This window comes from Apus apus, chromosome 6 (assembly GCF_020740795.1).
Source record: "Apus apus isolate bApuApu2 chromosome 6, bApuApu2.pri.cur, whole genome shotgun sequence".
In the NCBI taxonomy this organism is placed as follows: domain Eukaryota; kingdom Metazoa; phylum Chordata; class Aves; order Apodiformes; family Apodidae; genus Apus; species Apus apus.
The window spans coordinates 29755526-29775655 of NC_067287.1; the positions used below are offsets into that span (position 1 = coordinate 29755526).

At 39.1% G+C, this 20130-nt stretch overlaps 2 protein-coding genes across 12 annotated transcripts in view; both read left to right on the forward strand.

The window, feature by feature from the left end:
• Positions 1–5379, forward strand: part of ANKRD44 (ankyrin repeat domain 44) — a 141302-nt gene extending 135923 nt beyond the window's left edge. For 6 of the 11 annotated variants that reach the window (XM_051623180.1, XM_051623183.1, XM_051623182.1 and 3 more), the window contains one exon: positions 353–5379. In XM_051623180.1, coding sequence (XP_051479140.1) covers positions 353–615 — 263 coding nt within the window. In that variant the 3' untranslated portion in view covers positions 616–5379. The remainder of the gene's footprint in view (positions 1–352) is intronic. The other 5 variants (XM_051623188.1, XM_051623189.1, XM_051623190.1 and 2 more) reach the window with 3 other exon arrangements.
• An 864-nt stretch (positions 5380–6243) lies between these two features.
• The window catches only part of PGAP1 (post-GPI attachment to proteins inositol deacylase 1), a 38407-nt gene continuing 24520 nt past the window's right edge, over positions 6244–20130 (forward strand). Inside the window, exons 1-9 of the mRNA XM_051623117.1 lie at positions 6244–6433; positions 10510–10663; positions 12787–12962; positions 13597–13768; positions 14862–15022; positions 16549–16601; positions 16772–16838; positions 18232–18337; positions 19994–20049. Coding sequence (XP_051479077.1) covers positions 6281–6433; positions 10510–10663; positions 12787–12962; positions 13597–13768; positions 14862–15022; positions 16549–16601; positions 16772–16838; positions 18232–18337; positions 19994–20049 — 1098 coding nt within the window. The 5' untranslated portion in view covers positions 6244–6280. The remainder of the gene's footprint in view (positions 6434–10509; positions 10664–12786; positions 12963–13596; positions 13769–14861; positions 15023–16548; positions 16602–16771; positions 16839–18231; positions 18338–19993; positions 20050–20130) is intronic.

Sequence of the window (20130 nt, forward strand, 5' to 3'; positions counted from 1 at the left end):
GTTTCTGTCCCTGTTGCTGTACTCCCTGTGTTTGTACCCATCGTACCCTCTGTGCTGTAGAACTGTGTTTAGCAAGTGCTTTCATTCATACCGTGAAGTCTGTTTGCTGCCTGATTTATATAAAAAAAAGTACTGCTTGTTGTGGTCACAGCGGTCTCAGTGCTCCATCAAGTGTGTATTTCCCCAGCATGTCTGATTTAAAATAAGTAACACACCCCTGTTGCCTGCCATGGCTGTTTCTGAACGTACATCTCCTGCTTACGAGGTCACCTAGAGATGTACCAGAGGAAGGCCCAGGGCCACCCTCGGTGCCCTCCGTACTAACCTTTGCCTTGTCTGCCTTTGTGCCCAGGTCACACGCCAGCCCTGGCTTGCGCCCCTAACAAAGACGTGGCTGACTGCCTGGCACTCATTTTGGCTACCATGATGCCTTTTTCTCCTTCCAGTTCAATGACGACTTTCAACTTCGTTTGCTTTAAAAAAGACAATTTGGGCAGGACACATCTCTGCGATGGCTCCAGCGCGGGGAGTGGCGCTAACTTGTACAATAAGCCCTTGAGTAATAACATAGGAACAGAGGATGGGGACAATGATTCGGATTCTGAAACATTTTGACTTTTTGGTATTCAAAAACTTCTTCCATTGTTATTTTAATTTCAGCTTTATTTTTGTCTTTTTAAACAGCTTAAATCCCACCGCTATATTCTTAACTATTATTCTTGACAAGTAGGTATTGAAAGATTTCTAGTTTTGATGGGAACCAAGCCTTTAAATAACAAAGACAGAGGGATTTACTGAAACGTTTTCCCATTAATGTTCTGCAGCTTTTCAACTTCCTGATGTTTTCTTTAGGCCCTAAGTGCCCCTGTGGAAAGTCTCTATCTCTTATTTTAAGTAGAAAAAGAGAAAACGCCTTTTTTCTTTTTGACAGCACAAATAAACAGGGAACTGTTTGTAAAAAGTTCTTACATGTTTCAGCTGTACCTTTAGTACACCATCCATTGTAGCCTTCATAGATTTGAGCATTACCCCTTTCCTCTGTCTGTTCCCTGCTTCCAGGGGCTCTGATAATTAGATAATTTTTAATTAATTTATTTTTTTTTTAATACAAACCAAAGGTAAAGTTGTAAATCTGAAAACTGCCTGTATTACTTTTCTACAGGAAACTAAACCTTTTACATTCTGCATGTATTAAGCACTTAAACATACCGAAGGCACTTTTTACAGTTCTTAGTTGCAGCACACAATTAGAAAACTATAGTTATAAACTCTTAAGGCCAAATTCTACTTGCCTCACTATATTTTCTCACAGACACGAGTGGAACCACTAGTGTAAAATGAAAATTGTTTGGCCCTTATTTTTTTTCAATTCAGCACAAACATGTATGGTTTATTTGCACTACAGAATTAGGGTCATTAGATGTTTCTGTCACCTGAGCCATTAACCATGAATCTAGTATCAGAAAAGAAAAAAAATCAGGTGTAGACAAAGACATACGTAAAAGTTCATAGTTACTTGGCAACTGAAATGGATTTTTTTCCTTTTCTATGCTAAAATAACTTATTTTTACTGTAAACGTTATCAAATTTTAAAATACTTTTGCAAGTGTTTGGATTAAGAGAGCAGAGGTGAAGCAATGAAAGCAAAACACCAAAAGTTGAAATACCAAACACCAGAAAACCTGGCGCTGTGCCGTGTGGGGGATTGGAGATACATGCTAAAAAAAGCCTCTTGTCACCAGCTTTTAAAGCAATGTCAACTTTGTGAATATGTTTACTCCTTCTGCCAAAGTTTCTAGGTCAAATGGACCACAACCCTCCTCCGCAACAGATGTACAAAAGGAAGAATGAGATTTTGTAAACAAAAAGAAACAAAAAAACCTAAACAAAAAGCTGTAATGAACTAACCAGCTATACCAAGAGGACCAAAATTCTTCAGTAATTAAACGGAAGACTTTGCTACTTTTATTTTTTTTCTTCAAATGTGAGTGACATAATGAAGTAGTTTTTCTAAACCATAAAAAAATAAACTTCTGAGGTAATGAGTAGTCTTGAGTGAATTTTACATTTTATGACACAGGTTTCAAGTTGACGTTTGTAACTGATGATGTGTTGACCACAAGTGTGTTGTGTTTTTTTTCAGTCTAAATAATATGTTCATATACTTTTAATGTAAATGTATTTATATTTATTTTAAATGAAACAAATGCCCAGGAAAAATAACTATGGCTTGTTCTCCTAGTTAGCATTTGTGCGTGCTGTTTGGAGTGATGTGAAATGAAATGTGAATCCAGGCAAGGCTGATGGCCTGAGCAGAAAAAGGAAGGTCTGATGCACTTCAGGAGAGTGCCCATCTTCTTGGGTGGAATGCAAAGATAAAGTCCACAGGCTATATTGCTAAAAATCAGAGCGTGAAACACCTTCCTTCACTTTTAAGAGCAGACGAAAGGGATCCAACCCCTTGCTAGACAAGTGAGAGAACGCTGTACAGCAAGAGTAAAGAGACGAAAAGGTAATGAGGCAAGGCTGAGGGAGCTGGGTCTCGTTAGCTTGGAGGAGACTGAGGGGCGACCTCATCAATGTTTACAAATACGTAAAGGGCGAGTGTCAGGAGGACAGAGCCAGGCTTTTTTCAGTGATGTCCAGTGATAGGACAAGGGGCAATGGGTGCAAAATGGAACATAGGAGGTTCCACGTAAACATCAGAAAAAACTTCTTTACTGTGAGAGTGACAGAGCACTGGAACAGGCTGCCCAGAGAGGTTGTGGAGTCTCCTTCACTGGAGACATTCAAAACCCACCTGGACATGTTCCTGTGTAATGTGCTCTGGGTGATCCTGCTCTGGCAGGGGGGTTGGACTAGAGGATCTTCATAGGTCCCTTCCAACCCCTAACATTCTGTGATTCTGTGATTCTCTAATGCAGGATGGAGTCAAGGTGTGAGTGTCCCCATCAGCCATGCTCAGGCTGCCTGCAGGCCTGCATCTGGGCTGGGAGGAGATTGTGAGCTTCCTCAGTGTCCCTTTCAGCAGAGTAAATGAAAAGTTTTATTTTAGTTGCATTTTTTAGCCATGTTCCACTAAATGTTAAAAATCTATTGGCAGATTCCAGTTCTTTAATTAGGAAAGGTATTTATATATCAAGTTTATTTTTGCCTTGCTAAAATTAAATATTGTTACTCTGAACATTGGGTAAAATTAAATGTTTTTTCAACCATGAACAAATTTCCAAAGTTTACAATAAAAAATTACATCTTAGCTTTTAAGAGTTGCAGAACAGCAATTACCACCTTACTTTAAGCACTGAAAATAAGAGGAGAGATCAATTGTTTAGGTTTTCAGTAGTGTGTGTTCAGAAATGAATAGAAATCCCAAATTTTGCTTTTTTAATGTGGAGTTATGGCATTGAAACAAAACAAATGGGAAATGGCAGTCTCCTGTCTAACAGCAGGATCATCCTTTTAATCATAGTTTAACCAGAAATGTACGTAGGCTCATTGGCAGGATTACTTGTAAGTCTCACCCTGGACAGAAAGTTACTCTGTCCTCCATGGAATTGCTTTATTAAGGAGAAAACCAGCCCTCTTTACAAAGAGAATGTTGCATTATTTTAAGCAGCCGTTTACAAAATTTCAGTATTTTTACTTGCTACCATACAGAGTTACTGAACATATTTCTGTATGTCCACAATACCTCGTAGCTCTGGTAATTGCGTAGTGCAACTGCTGCCTCTTATTGATGTGAACAACATTATAGAACCACAGGAGATCACTGATTTGCTTTGATCCTTCTAGGATCCAGATCTAAACTTTACAGATTAAACTTTTCTGGGAACTAACAATGATGCAAGTATGCAGTATTCCAGAAATCATAGAAACACAATTTGTTAGCATCTTCAGGGCACTGGGAAACTCATGTTTTGAGTGTGGTGTATTTAGGAGGAGAACTGTTAGGAACAAGACACTTGGAAGCACTCAGTATTGGCCTATCCCACATCCCACGTGAGGTCCCTTTTTTGTATGCTAGTACATTAATTAATCTGTAATGTAATTTATCAGATGTAGAAATAAATTTGTAACATAGGACAGGTTTTTAAGCACGGGAATAATTTTACTCTTGTAAATACCTTGCCTTTCTGTGGACTTGTTACAAGAGTAGAGTTAGTCGTACCTGATTGTTGCACTTAACCCTGGATCCTGCAATTTACAGTAAGCAGACGATTCTGTGCACCAAGCAAAGGGGATGTGGGGAGGGTCTGCCCAGGAGTATTAGCAGGATCGTTTCCTCCTGTATTTTAACCACAGCTGCAGGTGGAATCCATAGCAGGATGGGGTCCTAGGTCTCTCTCCTAAATACTGAGTTACAACCTCTGGACTGCCTGAAATTGCTGTGAAATAGCTCAGGGGATTTCTGTTCATCGCTACTAAAAGGGCACCATAATGTGTTTGGTACTTTTATGCAGGACACAACTGCCAGATTATTGAATTAGAACAAACACATGAAATGAATTGTTTATCCATTGTACTGTTGAGAAGCTCGGTTATGTATCTTGAGGATGATTTAAAACAAAAAAAATATGTGATTTTTATTCTTAGTCATGTAAAAAATATTAGAGTGCCTTTTTATATTTGTGTATTACGGAAATGTTTTGTGAAACTTGTCTTTTTTTTCATTTGAGTGTTATAAAAGCAATATATTACCAGGAAATTTTCATTTCAGACCTTCTTTGAATGTATAAAGTGTTTCTTCTTTTCATATGTTATACCTGCATTGAAATGAAAATTAATATGCTAAATTTCTACAGGAATAATGTATAATTTTTGCAGTGCTGAAAATGCTTTCTTATTACACAAAAAGTAACCCTTAGGTCAGTGTTATAGAGGAGGGTGTTTTAAACTAGGGACAATCTTGAGTGTGTGTAAAAATTGTAATTTTATGCGTTTCTTATGCAGTGATCTACATATTAAAGCCAATATCTTATGTTTTGTAGGTTTTGTCTTATATTTTATGCTTTAGCATGTGCAATATATCTTTTCAAACCATCGTGATACAGATCTGGTGCCAGTGTTATATTTTGCATAACATTTGTAATAAACAATATAAAATACTGTTTGATGGTTTCGGTGGGGTTTTGTCCGTATTGTTTGCTTTTGTAAATTGAAGTTTAAGGAATTGGGTAAACGTCACATACAAAAAGAGGAAAAACGCTTTGGTGAATGGCTTGGAATTACAACCTGAGTCTTCTCAAGCACAGCTTAGTAACTTTTTCAACTACTGAATGCTGTATTCATGTAAGGAAGAACCCTAACTGTAAACTAATCTTGCAATGCATTCAGATGGTTATTTTTACAAATAAAAATGGTACAAATACTGTTGGAAAACCGAGTTATTTTTGTTTCTTTCCAAGGAGGAGGTGGAAAGCCTTAAGTATGTGTCAGTGAAGATGAAAAGGCAAACGAAACAGGTATTTCTATAAGGTATCCCTCTCGTGTAACTCCTCCTTGTCTTTGCAAACTGATGTTCGCATCGCTTCCTCTGCCGGTGGGGTGGAGTCACATTGTTTTTGTCACAAATTACGGGTTTTTTTGTTAGTTTTCTCCGATGAGCAACGCCAGCAGTCGCACGCAGAGACCAACGGTCAGTGGAGAGCGCCGAGTGACAGCGAGTTGTTAGAAGTGCTTAATGAACGCACCCCCTCCCCTCACAAGACCACCAGCCGCCTCCAGTAACGCGGGGTGCGCGCTGAGCGCTGGAAGCTGTGCGGAGGTGCTGGCGGAGCTGCTGGCGGGCCCGGGCCCGGACCCGCCGCCAAGCGGCGGCCTCTCTCCGGCCCGGAGCAGCGCGAGGCCGCGGCCCCGCGAGCCCGGTCCCGGCCCGCGGACGCGGCTGCTCCGCCGCGCGCTGAAGGGGCGGGGGCGGCCAAGGAGCCTCCCGCCGGGCGGCAGCTCCCGAGGGCGGCCCCTCAGCACCCACCGCGGGCGGCCGAGCCGGCGGCGCTGCCGGGCCCCGACCTCCCTGTGGTGGCGGACACGCCTTCCCTGGCAAGCGCCGCGCCGGGGGCAGGGCGGGCGGTGCTGCGGACCTCCCCGCCATGGCGCCCCGCGCGGCAGCCGAGGGCCGGACCTTCCCAAGATGGCGCCCGCCCTCCCGCTGCCGGCCGCCGGGTCGTGGCGCCCGCCCCGCCCCCCGGGCGCTGCCCGCCCCGCCCCGCCCCGCCCCGCCCGTGTGCGCCGGGAGCCCGCGGGGAGGCGAGGGCTGCGCTCCCGGGCGCGGCGGGGCGCGATGCGGCGGGCGGGCCGCCGGCTGCCTGCCTTGGCGGCTCTCTCCTACGGCGTGCTAGCCGCGCTGGTGCTGCTGGGCGTGCGGGACGTGCTCTTCCTCTACGAGGAGAACCGGTGCAGCATGACCTACATGTACGAGTACCCCGAGTATCTGGTGAGTGCGGCGGGAGGCTGGGCGGGAGGGCGTGGGCGGGCGGCGGCGTAACAGGTGGGGCTGGCGGTGCGGGGCGGTGCGGGGCTCCTGTGGCTCCGGGCTGCGGGGGGGCGAGAGCAGCCTGGCGGCTGCGGACCGCTCCCTGCGCTTCTGAGGGAGCTGTGAGGAAGGGCCAGCCGTGCGTGAGGCAGGGAGAGCCTCGGCTGTTGGGAGAGCTCCTGCGTGTGGCACGCAGCCCTGCGCGGGCTGCGGCGTGTCCTGCTGCGCCTTGGGTGGCTACGGAAGGGAGAGGCTGCCGCTCCGTGAGGTAACGTGGTGTTCTGTATGCCGCCTGTGCAAACGAAAGGAGTAGAAAAGCTCCCGGTTTTCTAACTTGTAAATGCCCCTAGTTACTTGGAAAACCGGTCACAGGCTCATCCAGGCTTTAAGTGCAGTGGGAGAGGCTGGGCCGGGTCCTCTGACAACGCCCGCGGCAATCAATGGCCGGGAGATCGAGTCTTGCACTTGTTCCTTATTGTGGTTTCATGGCGTGTGAAGCAACTGACGTTCTAAAGAATAACAACTGAGTAACTGAGATTCAAATGTGAGTGTGTTTCTCAAGCTAGCAAACAGTAGTGCAAAGTCTTCTTGGTGAGCACTTTGTAGGTGGCTCAGTCTCACAGTTTATGGGAGAACTTGTAAAGCTGCTCGAATTCCCTTTTCCTTTCCTAGCGAATCCTTTTAGAAACCTCTTTGAAAACCTTGGTTCAGTATGAGAGAGAGAGGGCTGCTGATGGAACTGTTGTTTTCCAGTATTGTGGCTTTATAACAGGAGAATGTAAATATGTGAATATATGCAGGTTCAGTGCTGGTACTGCCTGCTGCAGCTGTTAGAAAACAATTTCTCTTTTTAGGAGTAGTTCTTGATACAGGATCTTCTGTCCTATTGAAAGCACCCCAAAGCATATTATGTTGATTCCTAAGCATTCATTGCCATGTTAAAGATTATGTTAAAGCAAAACCTTACTTACCTAAATTGGTAATGAAACAGCAAGTAAATTTTCAGATCTATTAACCTTCATTTGCTACCATTGACATAACTGTGTTAGCCTCCAAAAGGGAACCTTGGTATAGCATCAAGGGTTATTTAGTCAGTGCTGTAGGACAAAATTATTTAAGCAGCTATAAATACTTAAATACTATGTGGTAAGTTTTTAGATCTCCTAGCAGCCAAAACCTGCTTCAGCTTCAGTCTGAAGCCAACCAACTGAAAATTAATGGCAAGCTCTGCGTGCTGTTGTTACTGATTGCCTGAAGTAGTCATCTGCCACCTCACATCTTTTGTGTGTTTACTTGTTACATCAGAGCTTGAACTTGAAGCATCTTTAGGCAAGTGTTGTGCTGGTAAGAGATGCAAGGTTCAAAGGTATCACTATTTCCATGCAGGAGATAAAGTTGCAGCTGGCTGTATTGCCTCAGAATTTCTATTTCCTGGGTAATCACTTTTACTGTGTGGAAAACAGTACTTTTGTGAGGGCAGAAATGAGGAAAAGTTTGCTAAGTCGTTGTACTTTCAAAGTACCTCTTCATTGTTGGAGGGCTTGTTTAAATTTTAATGTCTTTGTGATGCTGGCTTTGGTAGAAAACCCCAAGGCAGGAGTTTCAGGTGAAAGGTGCATATCCTCTCTTCCAGATAGGGTGTCACATTACAAAACAATAGCTGAGAAATTAAATGTAAGAAGTTTGACTTCTGTTGTATCTAACGGTGGGTTACCTCAGAGTCAAGCATACTAAGTAGTGGAATTGGTTTGGATTTTATTTTTTTCTTCTTTGTACTTAACTATCTTTTTTGCATGAGCTATAGAATTGCAATATTTGAATTAAACCTACTCTTGTCCTGTTCAGCTAAGCCTGGTAAGAGATCAGTAAGTTAATAATGAGGACTTTTTCACATAAGCCTAATTTCTGTAGGAACTAGTTTGAAAAATGAAGCCTACACTGGCATTGTAAAAAGTTACTGCAGCTCATTACAGCCAATTATATAACCACTGTCATGGAACATGAATGTCTTTATGCATTGCCATTTTGTTATAATATTTGAGCACTATGATTTACTGAAAACCCCCAATATTTTGGTAGTAAAGTTCTCATGAATTGTGTAGGTTTTTTACTTTCAACATTGACCTCAAGAAGCTCGTTAATTTTTGTTCTGTAAAAGTTTTTGAAAAGATTATGAACCAGGAAGATATTGTGGAAGAATGGTTGATTGGATCCATCAAGAAGTCATGTAAACATATCTTGAGAGCACTCTTAGTTTAGTAGCAAAACCTTATTAATTTAGTTTTGCAAGCCTTTGAAAAAGGAGCAGTAGAAAGAAATGAGAAAGGGACAGTGAGCTCAGTGAAGTTGGAAAGGCAAAATGGTGGAGAAAAGGGAAAGAACATTGAAAGGATGATCTGATGACACAAGCCCTGAACAAAGCTTCACTTTTTTTGTTTACAGTGAAGGAATTAAATGTGCTCTCTCTTGAACATGTGCATTTAATTAAAAGATACAATATAAAAATGTAAGATGTCTTTTTATGTTGTAGAATTTTAAATATATGTAAAAACATCATAGAAAGAGATTGCAAAGAACGAATATGGCAAACAATTGGAAAGCTAAGGGAGAAAGGAAATAGTCTTTAGCTAGGAGAAGGAAAGGAGTGTGTGGGCAGGGAATTAAGTTGAATCTCCTTTACTATAGGTGCAATTGAGAGAAAAAACTAATATCCAAAGTGAAGATGCTTCTAGCTTGACAAAGCAATCAAGACAGACTTGAAAAAATGTTTCTGATGCAAAATAGAGTTTAGTTTTCATCTTATTCTGTAAAATAAAGTGTTTCCTTAAAATATGAATTGCACCTTAAAAATTTGATTTTTTAATTCTCTTATTTGTCTCTGAATTTTCATAAAGTATTAAAATGCTAGAACAAGTGTATGCATGTTCACAGAAATGTTAAAAATGTGTATCTTAGAAACTCAAAATTATAAACCAACCAACCTTCCTGCAGGAGACAAATATTTTTTTTGCTTACTACTTACTTGATTTAAAGAACTGTCATGTGGTTCTAAAAGTCGTCACTTACTGGTCAAAGACTTAATCATCACCTAGCTCTCAGTTTCAAGGTTATTTTGTTCTTTTGGGAATTTATAATCCTGTGACCTATGTGAGAGTTTAGGTGCTCAGTTGTTTGCTTTGTTTTAATACAAGAAATGTGTCCTTTTACATAGTAAATTGTGATATTAAAAATTGGATCCTCAGTTGTTACAAAACCAGTTTACTTGTCACTAGGCCACAGAAGGACTCTGAAAACATCAACCAAAAAAAAGCCCTCAGAGTATCATGTTTTGTTTTGTTTTGTTTTTTTCAGGGGAGCCATATTCAGGTGGTTACTGCTATTGTTTATATTCCCCTTGCAGGATACATCTCTAAAAATCGCCTAAGAGAGTTTGCACTGCACCTGTAATTTACCCTGACATAATAGCTGTCATCTGACACTCCCCTACTCCCCTCCAGGTGGAGCTTCCATACCAGCGCGGTGGCACAGCCTTGTTCTGAGTTACCTGGTATTGGGGAGGACTCCAGAACTTTTCAGGTGCAGTAGGAATAAGTAGGATCACTCCTGCGCCGCATTTTCTGCTCTCAAATTTTCATGTCTTGAGAGAAGTGATTGGGTTTTCACCTCTTTTTTGTTTATTTCACTTTTTCCCCTGTAGTATAAGGCTAGGTTTACTTTAGAATGTGCAATTGTAACATAAATTGCATTAATTTGCAGCTTGTTTCAATGCCAGTTAAAGATAATAGTTGTTTCAACTAAGTAACTCCAGCCAGTTATTATGCAGAGCAATACCTTCTTAAACAAAATATTTGATACTTTACTTTCAATTATTTTTTAAAAGCAACACTCAGTGTTTTATTCTCTGTTCTTTGGCCTGTAATTTAAAACAATACATAAAACATAAGCCAGATCATTTAAATTACTGCATAGCCACTCCGTTTTTCTTGTTTTCAACAATATAGGTGACGTAATTGGTTTCTTTTTAACTTGTGCAACAGAAAATAAAATTACCAAAGAAAACAGCCAGACGATACCCAGCGTATGAGCTCTATCTGTATGGGGAAGGGAACTATGCTGAAGAAAACAAAAATCTCCTGTTGACAGGAATTCCGGTTCTCTTTCTTCCTGGGAATGCTGGCAGCTACAAACAAGGTAAGCATTTAACTAAGTTATGTTACAAAGAGCTGTTGTATTTTATTTGTGTTACTCAATGGCAAGTAGTCTTCTGTTTGAAATAATATCAACAAAACTCATAACAGATGATCATATTATGGTGTAAGTATTCTTGTTAGTCCATGGTTAATTTCAAGCAGTGAGAAGACTTTTTTTGTTTTAAAACAGTTTCACAGTTGAGCTGTAATGGTTTTCTGCACTAAAATGTTAACTCTTGAAAGGCAGAAGCGAAGTTCACTTTATGCTGTACTGTGGCACCACTGCACCCTTGCTGTGTTTTTGCTCACAAACATCTAGCTGGTTTTGATTTGAGCAACCTGTAGTGCAATTATGCCAAATAAAAGACCTGACTGTGATTAGAAGAAACTAAACAAGCTGCCATCTGTAATGTCAAGTAATTGTGCACTATAGAATTAAGCATCATGTTGTGGCTTATCCTGTTGCTTCCGTATTTCCTACCTCTTTATGTAGTGGTGTTTTTCCCTTAGCATTAACTTCTCAATATACACGCAGCCTGGTTTTGTTTTCCAGGTTATTCCCTATTATACGGCTGGGCTAAAAGTTAAAATAAGCAATAGTTCTAAGGCATTTTTATTTTTCATTGTAAACACCAAAGTTAGTAGTTTGATAGTGATGTAGTGTGTTTACATCTTTGTTCCAGTATCCAGTATTTCTTCCAGACTGGGTTTGTCAACACATTGTTGTTCTCTAAAATATAACACAATGTTAGCCAAACTGATATTGTGTGTATGGGGAAAACAATTGAGATTCTGAGTTCTATTTAGGAATTTGTGATCTTGGGCGATCTTATTTTACCATGTCCTCCAGGATATAAAGTTGTGATACTTGATCTTTTAAATACTTTTTAGGTCTTTTCAAATTATTTTGGAGGTGTTCTTATTGCATATTAGCTCTAGATAGAATTGGTGAATTATTGACTACAATTTAGATTTTTCACTTTAATCGGGCTGATAATATCTGTTTGGGTGTTTGAACATATAAAGTATTTAATTAATATTATTTTCCTATTCATGAGCATAGCTGAAATTTGTTTGGTATGTTAACTTCTGTAGCAAACTTTTCCAAGAAGGGGGATTATGCAGGCTGCAGATCTCTGAAGCTGTTGCATTCCAGAATAATTGCTTCTCTGTATCCAATTTGGGCAGACATTTTTTAGCAATCATTAGTTATTTTATATACTTGCTTTTGAGTCTTTTATATTCTTCTTTCCCTATTGTCCTTCTTTATTTGCAGCCATTAGTGTTCCTATCCTGCCATGTCTCCATGGAATAGCAGGTGGGATTAGATGGACAAAGATCAGAAGAAAGACCTTGTAATCCAAACACTTTCTCCATTAAGGTTTTAGGTGGAAAAGTGTCCTTTAGGGTTTTGTTTTCCTGTCCTCTGTACATATCTTGGTGATATTTGGGAATGTTGTTCTAGAGTTGATGATATTTAAAGGAATTTTAGGAAAGCTTAGCAGTAGCAATGCCTCTAGTGTTGAAGTCAAGACTCCTCATTTTGCCTTCTTTTCCTGGTGGCGTTAAGAAGGTGCAAATGAGATGAGAAAAGCATTCCCTCAGGGGAATGTAATCCTTGATCTTGTATAAATCTGTTTTCGACATAAAACATCTCTGTAGTCAGTGGTGATCTCGGTCGCAGCGTAGCATGCAGCTCCTGGCAACTCATTCCATACTTTCTTCTCATCTAATCAGGTTTGTTCCTTTCCACATTCTTCTGTAAGTTCCTGTTATGATAAGTTTGCTATTTATTTTTTTTATCAGAGGGTTTCTTACAAAAACAGGAAATCATTACTTCTCATTTTACGGTTCAGTTCTTACTGTGACTGGCCGATACTTCTGCTCCAATTATTTATATCTTCGAATCCATTTTTGTAAAAAAATGTCATTGCATATTAGAAAAGAGATCATTTGCTTCTGGGTGTAATTTTCATCTTTTTTTTACTTAAGTATCTTAAGGAGAACAATGGATTTAATATAACATTTGTTTTGTAATAGATTATATCTTTGTGTTTCTCTGCTAGTGATAGTCATAAGTAGTGACTATTAGACTGTTCTAATTGGTGTGATTTCTTTTCCTAGTACGTTCTCTTGGCTCCATTGCCCTTAGAAAAGCAGAAGATGTTGACTTCAAGTATCATTTTAATTTCTTCAGTGTCAACTTTAATGAGGAGTTGGTTGCATTGTATGGTGGTAGTCTGCAACGACAGACCAAGTTTGTGCATGAATGCATAAAAGTAATTCTTAAGTTGTACAGGGTAAGTAGTGCATATGCTGAATAATGTACTTGAAGTTTGGAATGAGATTCTGGGCTGCCTTTTCTGTTGGAAAACTGAAGAGCAGGGAAGGGAGACTATAATGTGTGTAGATAGTTGAGTGTGATAATAGTGCAATGGAGAGGGGCTGTTCAACATATTTTTGATGCTTGTGACAATCTCATAACCATGGTTAAGTGCTATATTGTGCTTCTAAACGTATACTTCCATGCAGAACGTATACTTTTTTTGTAGTAAAGACTTAAACCTTACCTGTTTTTTTTAATAACCCCTTGGTTATTAAAATACTAAGGTGGTGGCACCTTACATCCATTTTTCTCTAGGAAAGTCCTTTGATATCCTGTGTCCCTAAGAGTCTCAGAAATTAAAATTAGCTGAAGATTCTGATGTTTACACAGGCTATATAATGTTTCCTTTTGAGCTGCAAGCTTTGTTAAGCACATTTTTTGAGATGGCATTTAAATTTATATTAATATTGTAAACTTTTCAAGTTGATACTAGTTAATATTATCCTTGAGAGGACACAAGTTATTTTTAGAGGAAATAAATATACAACTGATAACTATAGTTCAATGTCAAATCTATTTTTGATGTGTCTTATTGATCTTTGCTTAAGGGTCGAGAATTTGCACCAACCAGTGTTGCAATAGTAGGTCATTCCATGGGTGGTCTTGTTGCAAGAGCATTGCTTACTCTGAAGAATTTTAAGCCTGAACTTATAAACCTTCTCATTACACAAGCCACACCTCATGTTGCACCTGTGATGCCTTTAGACAAATATCTTACTGGTAAGTATTGCCGTTTACCTAATTACATTCTATTTCTTTATTGATCCTCTTGAGCATTAGTCAGTCAGCTTCTTGCAAATCAACAGCACAATGTGCTGTTTTGCTTATTATAGTTAATCTATTCCATGGTTACTCAGATGATTGTTTGAGAGCACCAGGATACTGAGAGTGTCCTGTCATATAAAGTGTCATATGAAATGGATTATGTGGACTTGAGTTTCTATACAGGGCCTGGAACTCTCAATAATTTGTAATTTCAGTAAGTTGCAGAGCATGATTTGTAAGCTCTCCAGTGAATTACATTTTTTGCTTTCTGTTTTGTAAAAAAAACCCAACAAAATCAAAACAAACAAAATCAACAGTTGCCAATAGAGTTAATAAAGTTATTTCTGTAGAAGCTGGTAAATTTGATGTTTATCACTCCCAAAGGTTGAAGGGGTAAGAATGTTGAATGTGATCTAATTATATATTTTATATATATATATATTCACAGAAGGTAGACTGTATTTTCTGCTGGCTTAAATAACTGTGGCATAAAAAAATGAAGTATAATCATTATGCATTTACTATGCACTTCTTGGAAAGATAGAGCTGATTACTGATGAAATACATGCTCACTGGTAATTGTGCTGTTACATATAGATATTGAAGGAATTAGTGAAGGGAAAAGTCATTTATTCTTATTAATCTCTGTGGCACCTGAAAGGAATGGATTATCTTTAGCTGCTGAATTTGATTCACTGTGCTTGCATTAATTCTCCCTCCTACAATTATTGCAATACAATGCTTCTCCCTTGCTGACTGTTTCTGGACTGTGGCTGTCCTTAAAATTAATCTGTGGTTTGCTATTTAAACACTGTGTGCTTGGCTGATATGGAAAGTTTAAGTGTATCTGTCTTTCTCAACTGCTGCCTCCTTGGTTAACAGGTTAAAACAATAATTTTCCTTCCTTACATGAATCAAAAGTGGTAATTGAAGTTCGAATGCCTCTAGGAGGGCTTACAGAAACTTTTAGTTAAATGTTTCTATAGCTTTTTTTGTATATCAAATAGACTTACGGGGACATTGTGATTGATTTTAATATATTTTATAGATTTTTATACAGCTGTAAACAATCATTGGATTCTAAAGGCCCAAGATTTAAGAAATTTAACTACCCTTTCTGTGGCGGGAGGATTCAGAGATTACCAAGTTCGTTCAGGACTGACTTTTCTACCAAGATTGAGTCAACATGACAGTGCCTTATCTGTTGTGGTAAAAAAGCAAACTATTTTTTTGGTATTGCATGGAGCTATGTTAGATAGCTATTTATGTAATGCATGCATCGGTGTCGTAATGATAGTCTGTATGTGCAGCATAGCATAACTATATATGAAAATACTACATGTAAAAAACAAAGTAGTGTACAGCTATAAAAACATAAATAGCTGATGTAGTGTAAATGAGCGTGCACTGGAAGAGGCTGTGTTGGGGTTGATTTGAATAATCTACTACTTGGTACTGGTTCTTCTCACCATGGTCTTGCACCTTTTCAGTTCCAGAACTCGGGCTTTATCTTCCTGTGTTTTTGCTAGAGAGATGTGTGTATCGAGACTGACAGATGTGCAGCACAGAAGCAGACTGCTGGTTTGATTGTAAAAAGAGACCTCTGTCTTGGAGTCATATTTTTGTATTTATTGCTTTTTAAAGAACTTGGGAATAGAAAGGATGTACTGGATCATGAAGTCCAGTCTTCTGCATTTGCAGACATCTGTCTCCTTCCAAAATTAAGAGACATCATAAAATAGTTAGGTTTGTCATTCCATCCCCTTGCCTTCAACTTCTTCCCTACGTGGAAGAAGCTGGAAAGCACTCCTCAGTAGGGAGAAAGTCTGGAATTTCCAAGCTCCATTTATTGTGCCAGTCAGCTTTTACATGCATTTGTTCTGACATCAACTTGAAATGTTATATGAAATAGTTGTCATTTCCTTGGTGTTTACCTCCCTGTCCATTGCACAGAAAGTTGTCTGTAAGTAATCTCAGCACAGGTTCTGCTAGGCTAAGGAGATCAACTGCATTTCCATTGTGCCAGTAACCATTTGCATCTGCTCTACATTTCATTTCTCATGTGTTGGTGACCATAATTTTGCATGAGATTTCATGTGTAGTGGTACTAAGTCTTTCCCTTTTTTATTTTGTTTTATTTGTGGGTTATGGGTTTTTTGTCTTTTTTTGGGCCTTGTGTTGTTGTGTTCCTGATTGTAATGCATTAACAGTTCATAGTTTACTTGAATCAAGTTATGCAACTGAGTGATGAGCTCCATTTATGGGAGGTGTTAGACCTAAAGATGCAATACATGTGGTACATGCAACACACTTACACAAATGAATAGCTTCAGTGTCCAGTTCTTTCTCCAGGGTGTTCTTATGCTCCTTTCTGTTGAGGGTGCCCTTAATTTTTCATCAGCAGCTTTCATTGGCATGCTTCTATTCTCGTGTGCCAGAATCACTTACTAAAATAGTAAGTTTAGTCATAGAAGCAACCATTGAAGAAATTTTTGGTAAGTTTCCTCGATAACATTATTTGCCCTTTGACCACTGGTCTCTGATATCTAACATAGATCAGCTTCAGCACTTGAAGCTTTTTTGACTGAAGAAGTCATTCTGTTATACCCTAGTCCTTGAAACTATCCTTTTTAATAATTGTGCCATTATATTTAAATAAGGAGGGGAAGGGCTTGCTTAGAATTTTCAAGTCTTAAATACTAACAAAGTCTTGAATTTTTTTCTTTCCCAAACAGAGCTCGGCTGTGCCTAGAGTTTGGGCCTCAACAGACCATCTCTCCATAGTGTGGTAAGCTAATGCAACAGAGGTTAATTGGCTGACTATCCATGCCTCTGTTCTCTACTGTTAACACATACAATAATTTAACTTCAGCATAATATTATTATGTCTCTTCTGACCACTTTTCTTCCCCTGGATATTTCCTTTCTAGATTTCATTTTACTTACTCTGTCTTCTAGGTGCAAAGAATTGATTTTGGCCACAATTAGAGTTCTTTTTGATCTCATAGATGAAAACACAAGGCAGGTTTGTATATATGATCTTCTTTATATTTCCCCATCTCACTTTCTTCCTCCATCACAGAATGCTTCATCAGGACAAATACCACCCTATGATATAGAAAATATGTTTTTATTATTATTATAAGTCATGCTGAGAAAATTGTTGACATTTTATACCAGTCAGTGAAAACTCTTGCGGCTTTCTGTTGTTTGACCAATGTGTCAAAAATAATTAGGTGTTAGTTCAGTTTTTATTATTGACTGCTTGATGCTTTATAGCTGGGGTGTGGGCTGAACATTTTTCCATAATGCAGCAGGTTTAGTTGACCTTGCTGGGGGTTAACAAACTTTGCAAGCAGTGGAGCTTTGAATGTGACCTCTGTGTGTGTTTGAGCCATTAGTGTATAAAGGATGAAAAGCTGTGGTAGTTTAACTCGGCCATAGTGCTTCTTGAACTTTCTCCTGTGCCATTGGGATAGAGGCCAGTGTGTATTTGTGATGTTCCTTTGCAAATAGCACTTAAAAAAAATAGAAGGCAAGTAAAATGCTAGCACACCTGTTACTTTATTGCTTTTCTAAGTAAATATCCTGCATCTTAAAACTGTTGGAGGAATCTCCCATTGTACTCTGTTCTATTTCTGAAATGTTATGCAGTTATAAACATGAATTGGAATTAAGGTCAAAGAGGTTGAAAATAAATCAGAGCAGAATGCCAGACATAAAAGAGGAAGGCTTCTAAGTGTTCTTCTTGAGGCTGTTTGGGGCAGTCTTACCTAGTTTCACTTTAATATGTGACTTAGAGAGACAGAAAGGGAATACAATTATTCTGGGGTTCACTGGAACTGTGCTGGAGAATACAACTCTTCAGAAGTCTGTAATAGCCACAGTTTCAAAAAGCTGAAGAATTAGTAATGGAAATTTGATTTTGAAAAAGGAAAACAAAAAAAAAACTACCCCCAAAGAAGTGAATCCCAGTGTAGCTCTCCAGCTGTTGGAATGCTTGAAATATTAAGATAAGATGTAGTAAGCTCTGTTTTGTGAACTCAGACTAGTAAATATAAATGTGAGAACTTTTCCTAAACTCTGGCATAAGCACGCTATTTCGGGAAGAATGCACATGCATCTGTGAAGAAAATTTGACAGAATGGTTTCCTTGTGTAAAGAGTAGGCAAAGATATAAAAGTAAACATTTCAGCTATACTTTAGAACATGTGTAGGCTTTCTGTATTGCAGTGGTTGAGTATTGATGGCACTTTATTTGTTCAGATTATTGAATTTAGAATAGAATTGGTGTACCATGTCTTGTAAAAATCTCTTCTGCTTGTCATCCTCAAAACTATATTGCTAGCTATGATCATGTGATGATTGTGAATGACACAAACTGGTAAAATAAAATTTGATTGTGTTCTGTTTTTTAGATAACTGAGGATCCAAAGAAGAGAATGTCTGTATTGAATCACCACTTTGTGAGACACCCTGCAAAGATATTTGAGGAAAATCCTGAAGCTTTTACAGAACTCACAGGTGTGCAGCAGTTTTCTTTTGAACAGGATTCCATGATCCTTCCTGGTTTATACTTGATACTCTCACAAACTTCTGGGATATATTTTTGTCCTTCTTCAGGTATTGCTAAAATCATATATGGGTTATAGGCCCAAACTACCAGTTTTTATGTAGTTTCATCACTAAATAGATTAAAAGGGGCAGTAGCAAAAATCTTTCATTTTTACATGGCTTGCATGCTAGGGGATGAACAGAAGTTGTATTTTCACCAATCTTTCCAGTAAACAATCTTGGAAACTGTGAATAGCTAGGTGTCAAAAGTAGCCTAATCTGTGCTTACATCCCATGCTTACAGGAGGGATAGTATGGGTGTTGTGGAGGCATTTTATTAGTCTTGTGTTACTCATGGAAATCCAGAATATTCACACCTGCTTTATCAGTGACTTCCCTTTTTTAATGACATGGCAGGGTAGAATGGACTGCACTCTAATGGTTTCCTTGTAACTGCTAAGAATGCACAGTTAAAGGTGAGACATTTTGACGTCATGGAGTCTTGGGAACTAAACAGACCTCTTGCTGAGTACAGCTGTGTTCCTAGCTTTGCCCAAGTGGGCAATAAGCTATTGTAGAAATACGAAGGTAGCTTGAGCTTTGATGTCCACTTTTGGACACCCTTGTATAAGATGGCATTTGGACATTGACAGATACTGAAGTGACTTTGAAGCAGGGGTCCACCAAGATGGTCAACACCTGGGGCACAGGACATGGGATGGAGAGACTGAGTGAACTGGGCTCTTTCACCATAAAGTATGTACTAAGGTGGACCCTATTGCTGTCTTCAACTACCTAATGAAGAACTGGAGAGAAGGTGAAGCTAGACTTTTCTTAGAGGTACAGAGTGATAACACAATAGGCACTAGAGTCCAGTTCAACAAAAGAAATTCCAGTTAGATACTAGGAAACAGTAGTTCACTGAGAGGGTGGTCAAACACTTGAACAGGTGCTCAGAGGGGTTGTGGAACTGATTGTTGGTTGGTTGGAGTTTTTTGGGTTGTTTTTTAGCAATAGGGATGGTTATGTTTCCATTGGATTTCATGTTTGCATCTTCCTGTTTCTGGTGACCTCTTGAGACTTAGAGAACTTCCTGTGATGAAGTTCTTAATCTAGTTACAGAGATGAAAGATATTATCCTTCTTGCATGACAATTTGCACTGTTTGTATCTCTGATCTCTTAATTATTCTGTCATATTATTTTTCCCTAGAAAACTTTGTCCTTCTACACAAGTTTCTGTATTAGTTTTCTTAAAATCCTGACAGAAGATTGGGGCTGTTTCTAATGCTGCCTCAGCTTTAATCAGTCACCTTGTAGTTACATTAGTATAATGCAATTTTTTATTTGTTGCCTGAGAGCTTTGTTTTCAAGATCCATGGGGTTTTTATTTTACAGTTTTGTAGGAAGTAATTTGATCCTAGGGTTTTGGTGTTTCCAGTGGAACTGATGATAACTATTGCATGTCATTTTAAGCAGTAGCAATCTTGAGTGTAGATAAAAGCTTAACAAGTTTACGGCTATTTACGGATAAGAAATAAGACTTTGACAATAGGTAAAATATTAGATTTTGGAGATAAGGATAGTAGTTCCTGCAGTGTGGCATATAAAAACATATTTATTTTTAGGAGCTTTCATGTGGATTACAGTCAAAGCCTCAAAATGGACTTACTCAGTTTACAATGTAAGTAACATTTTTTCCTCGTTGTGTTTTTATGTTTATTTTGTAACTAATGTCAGGTTTTGGTTTTTTTTCCCTTTTCAG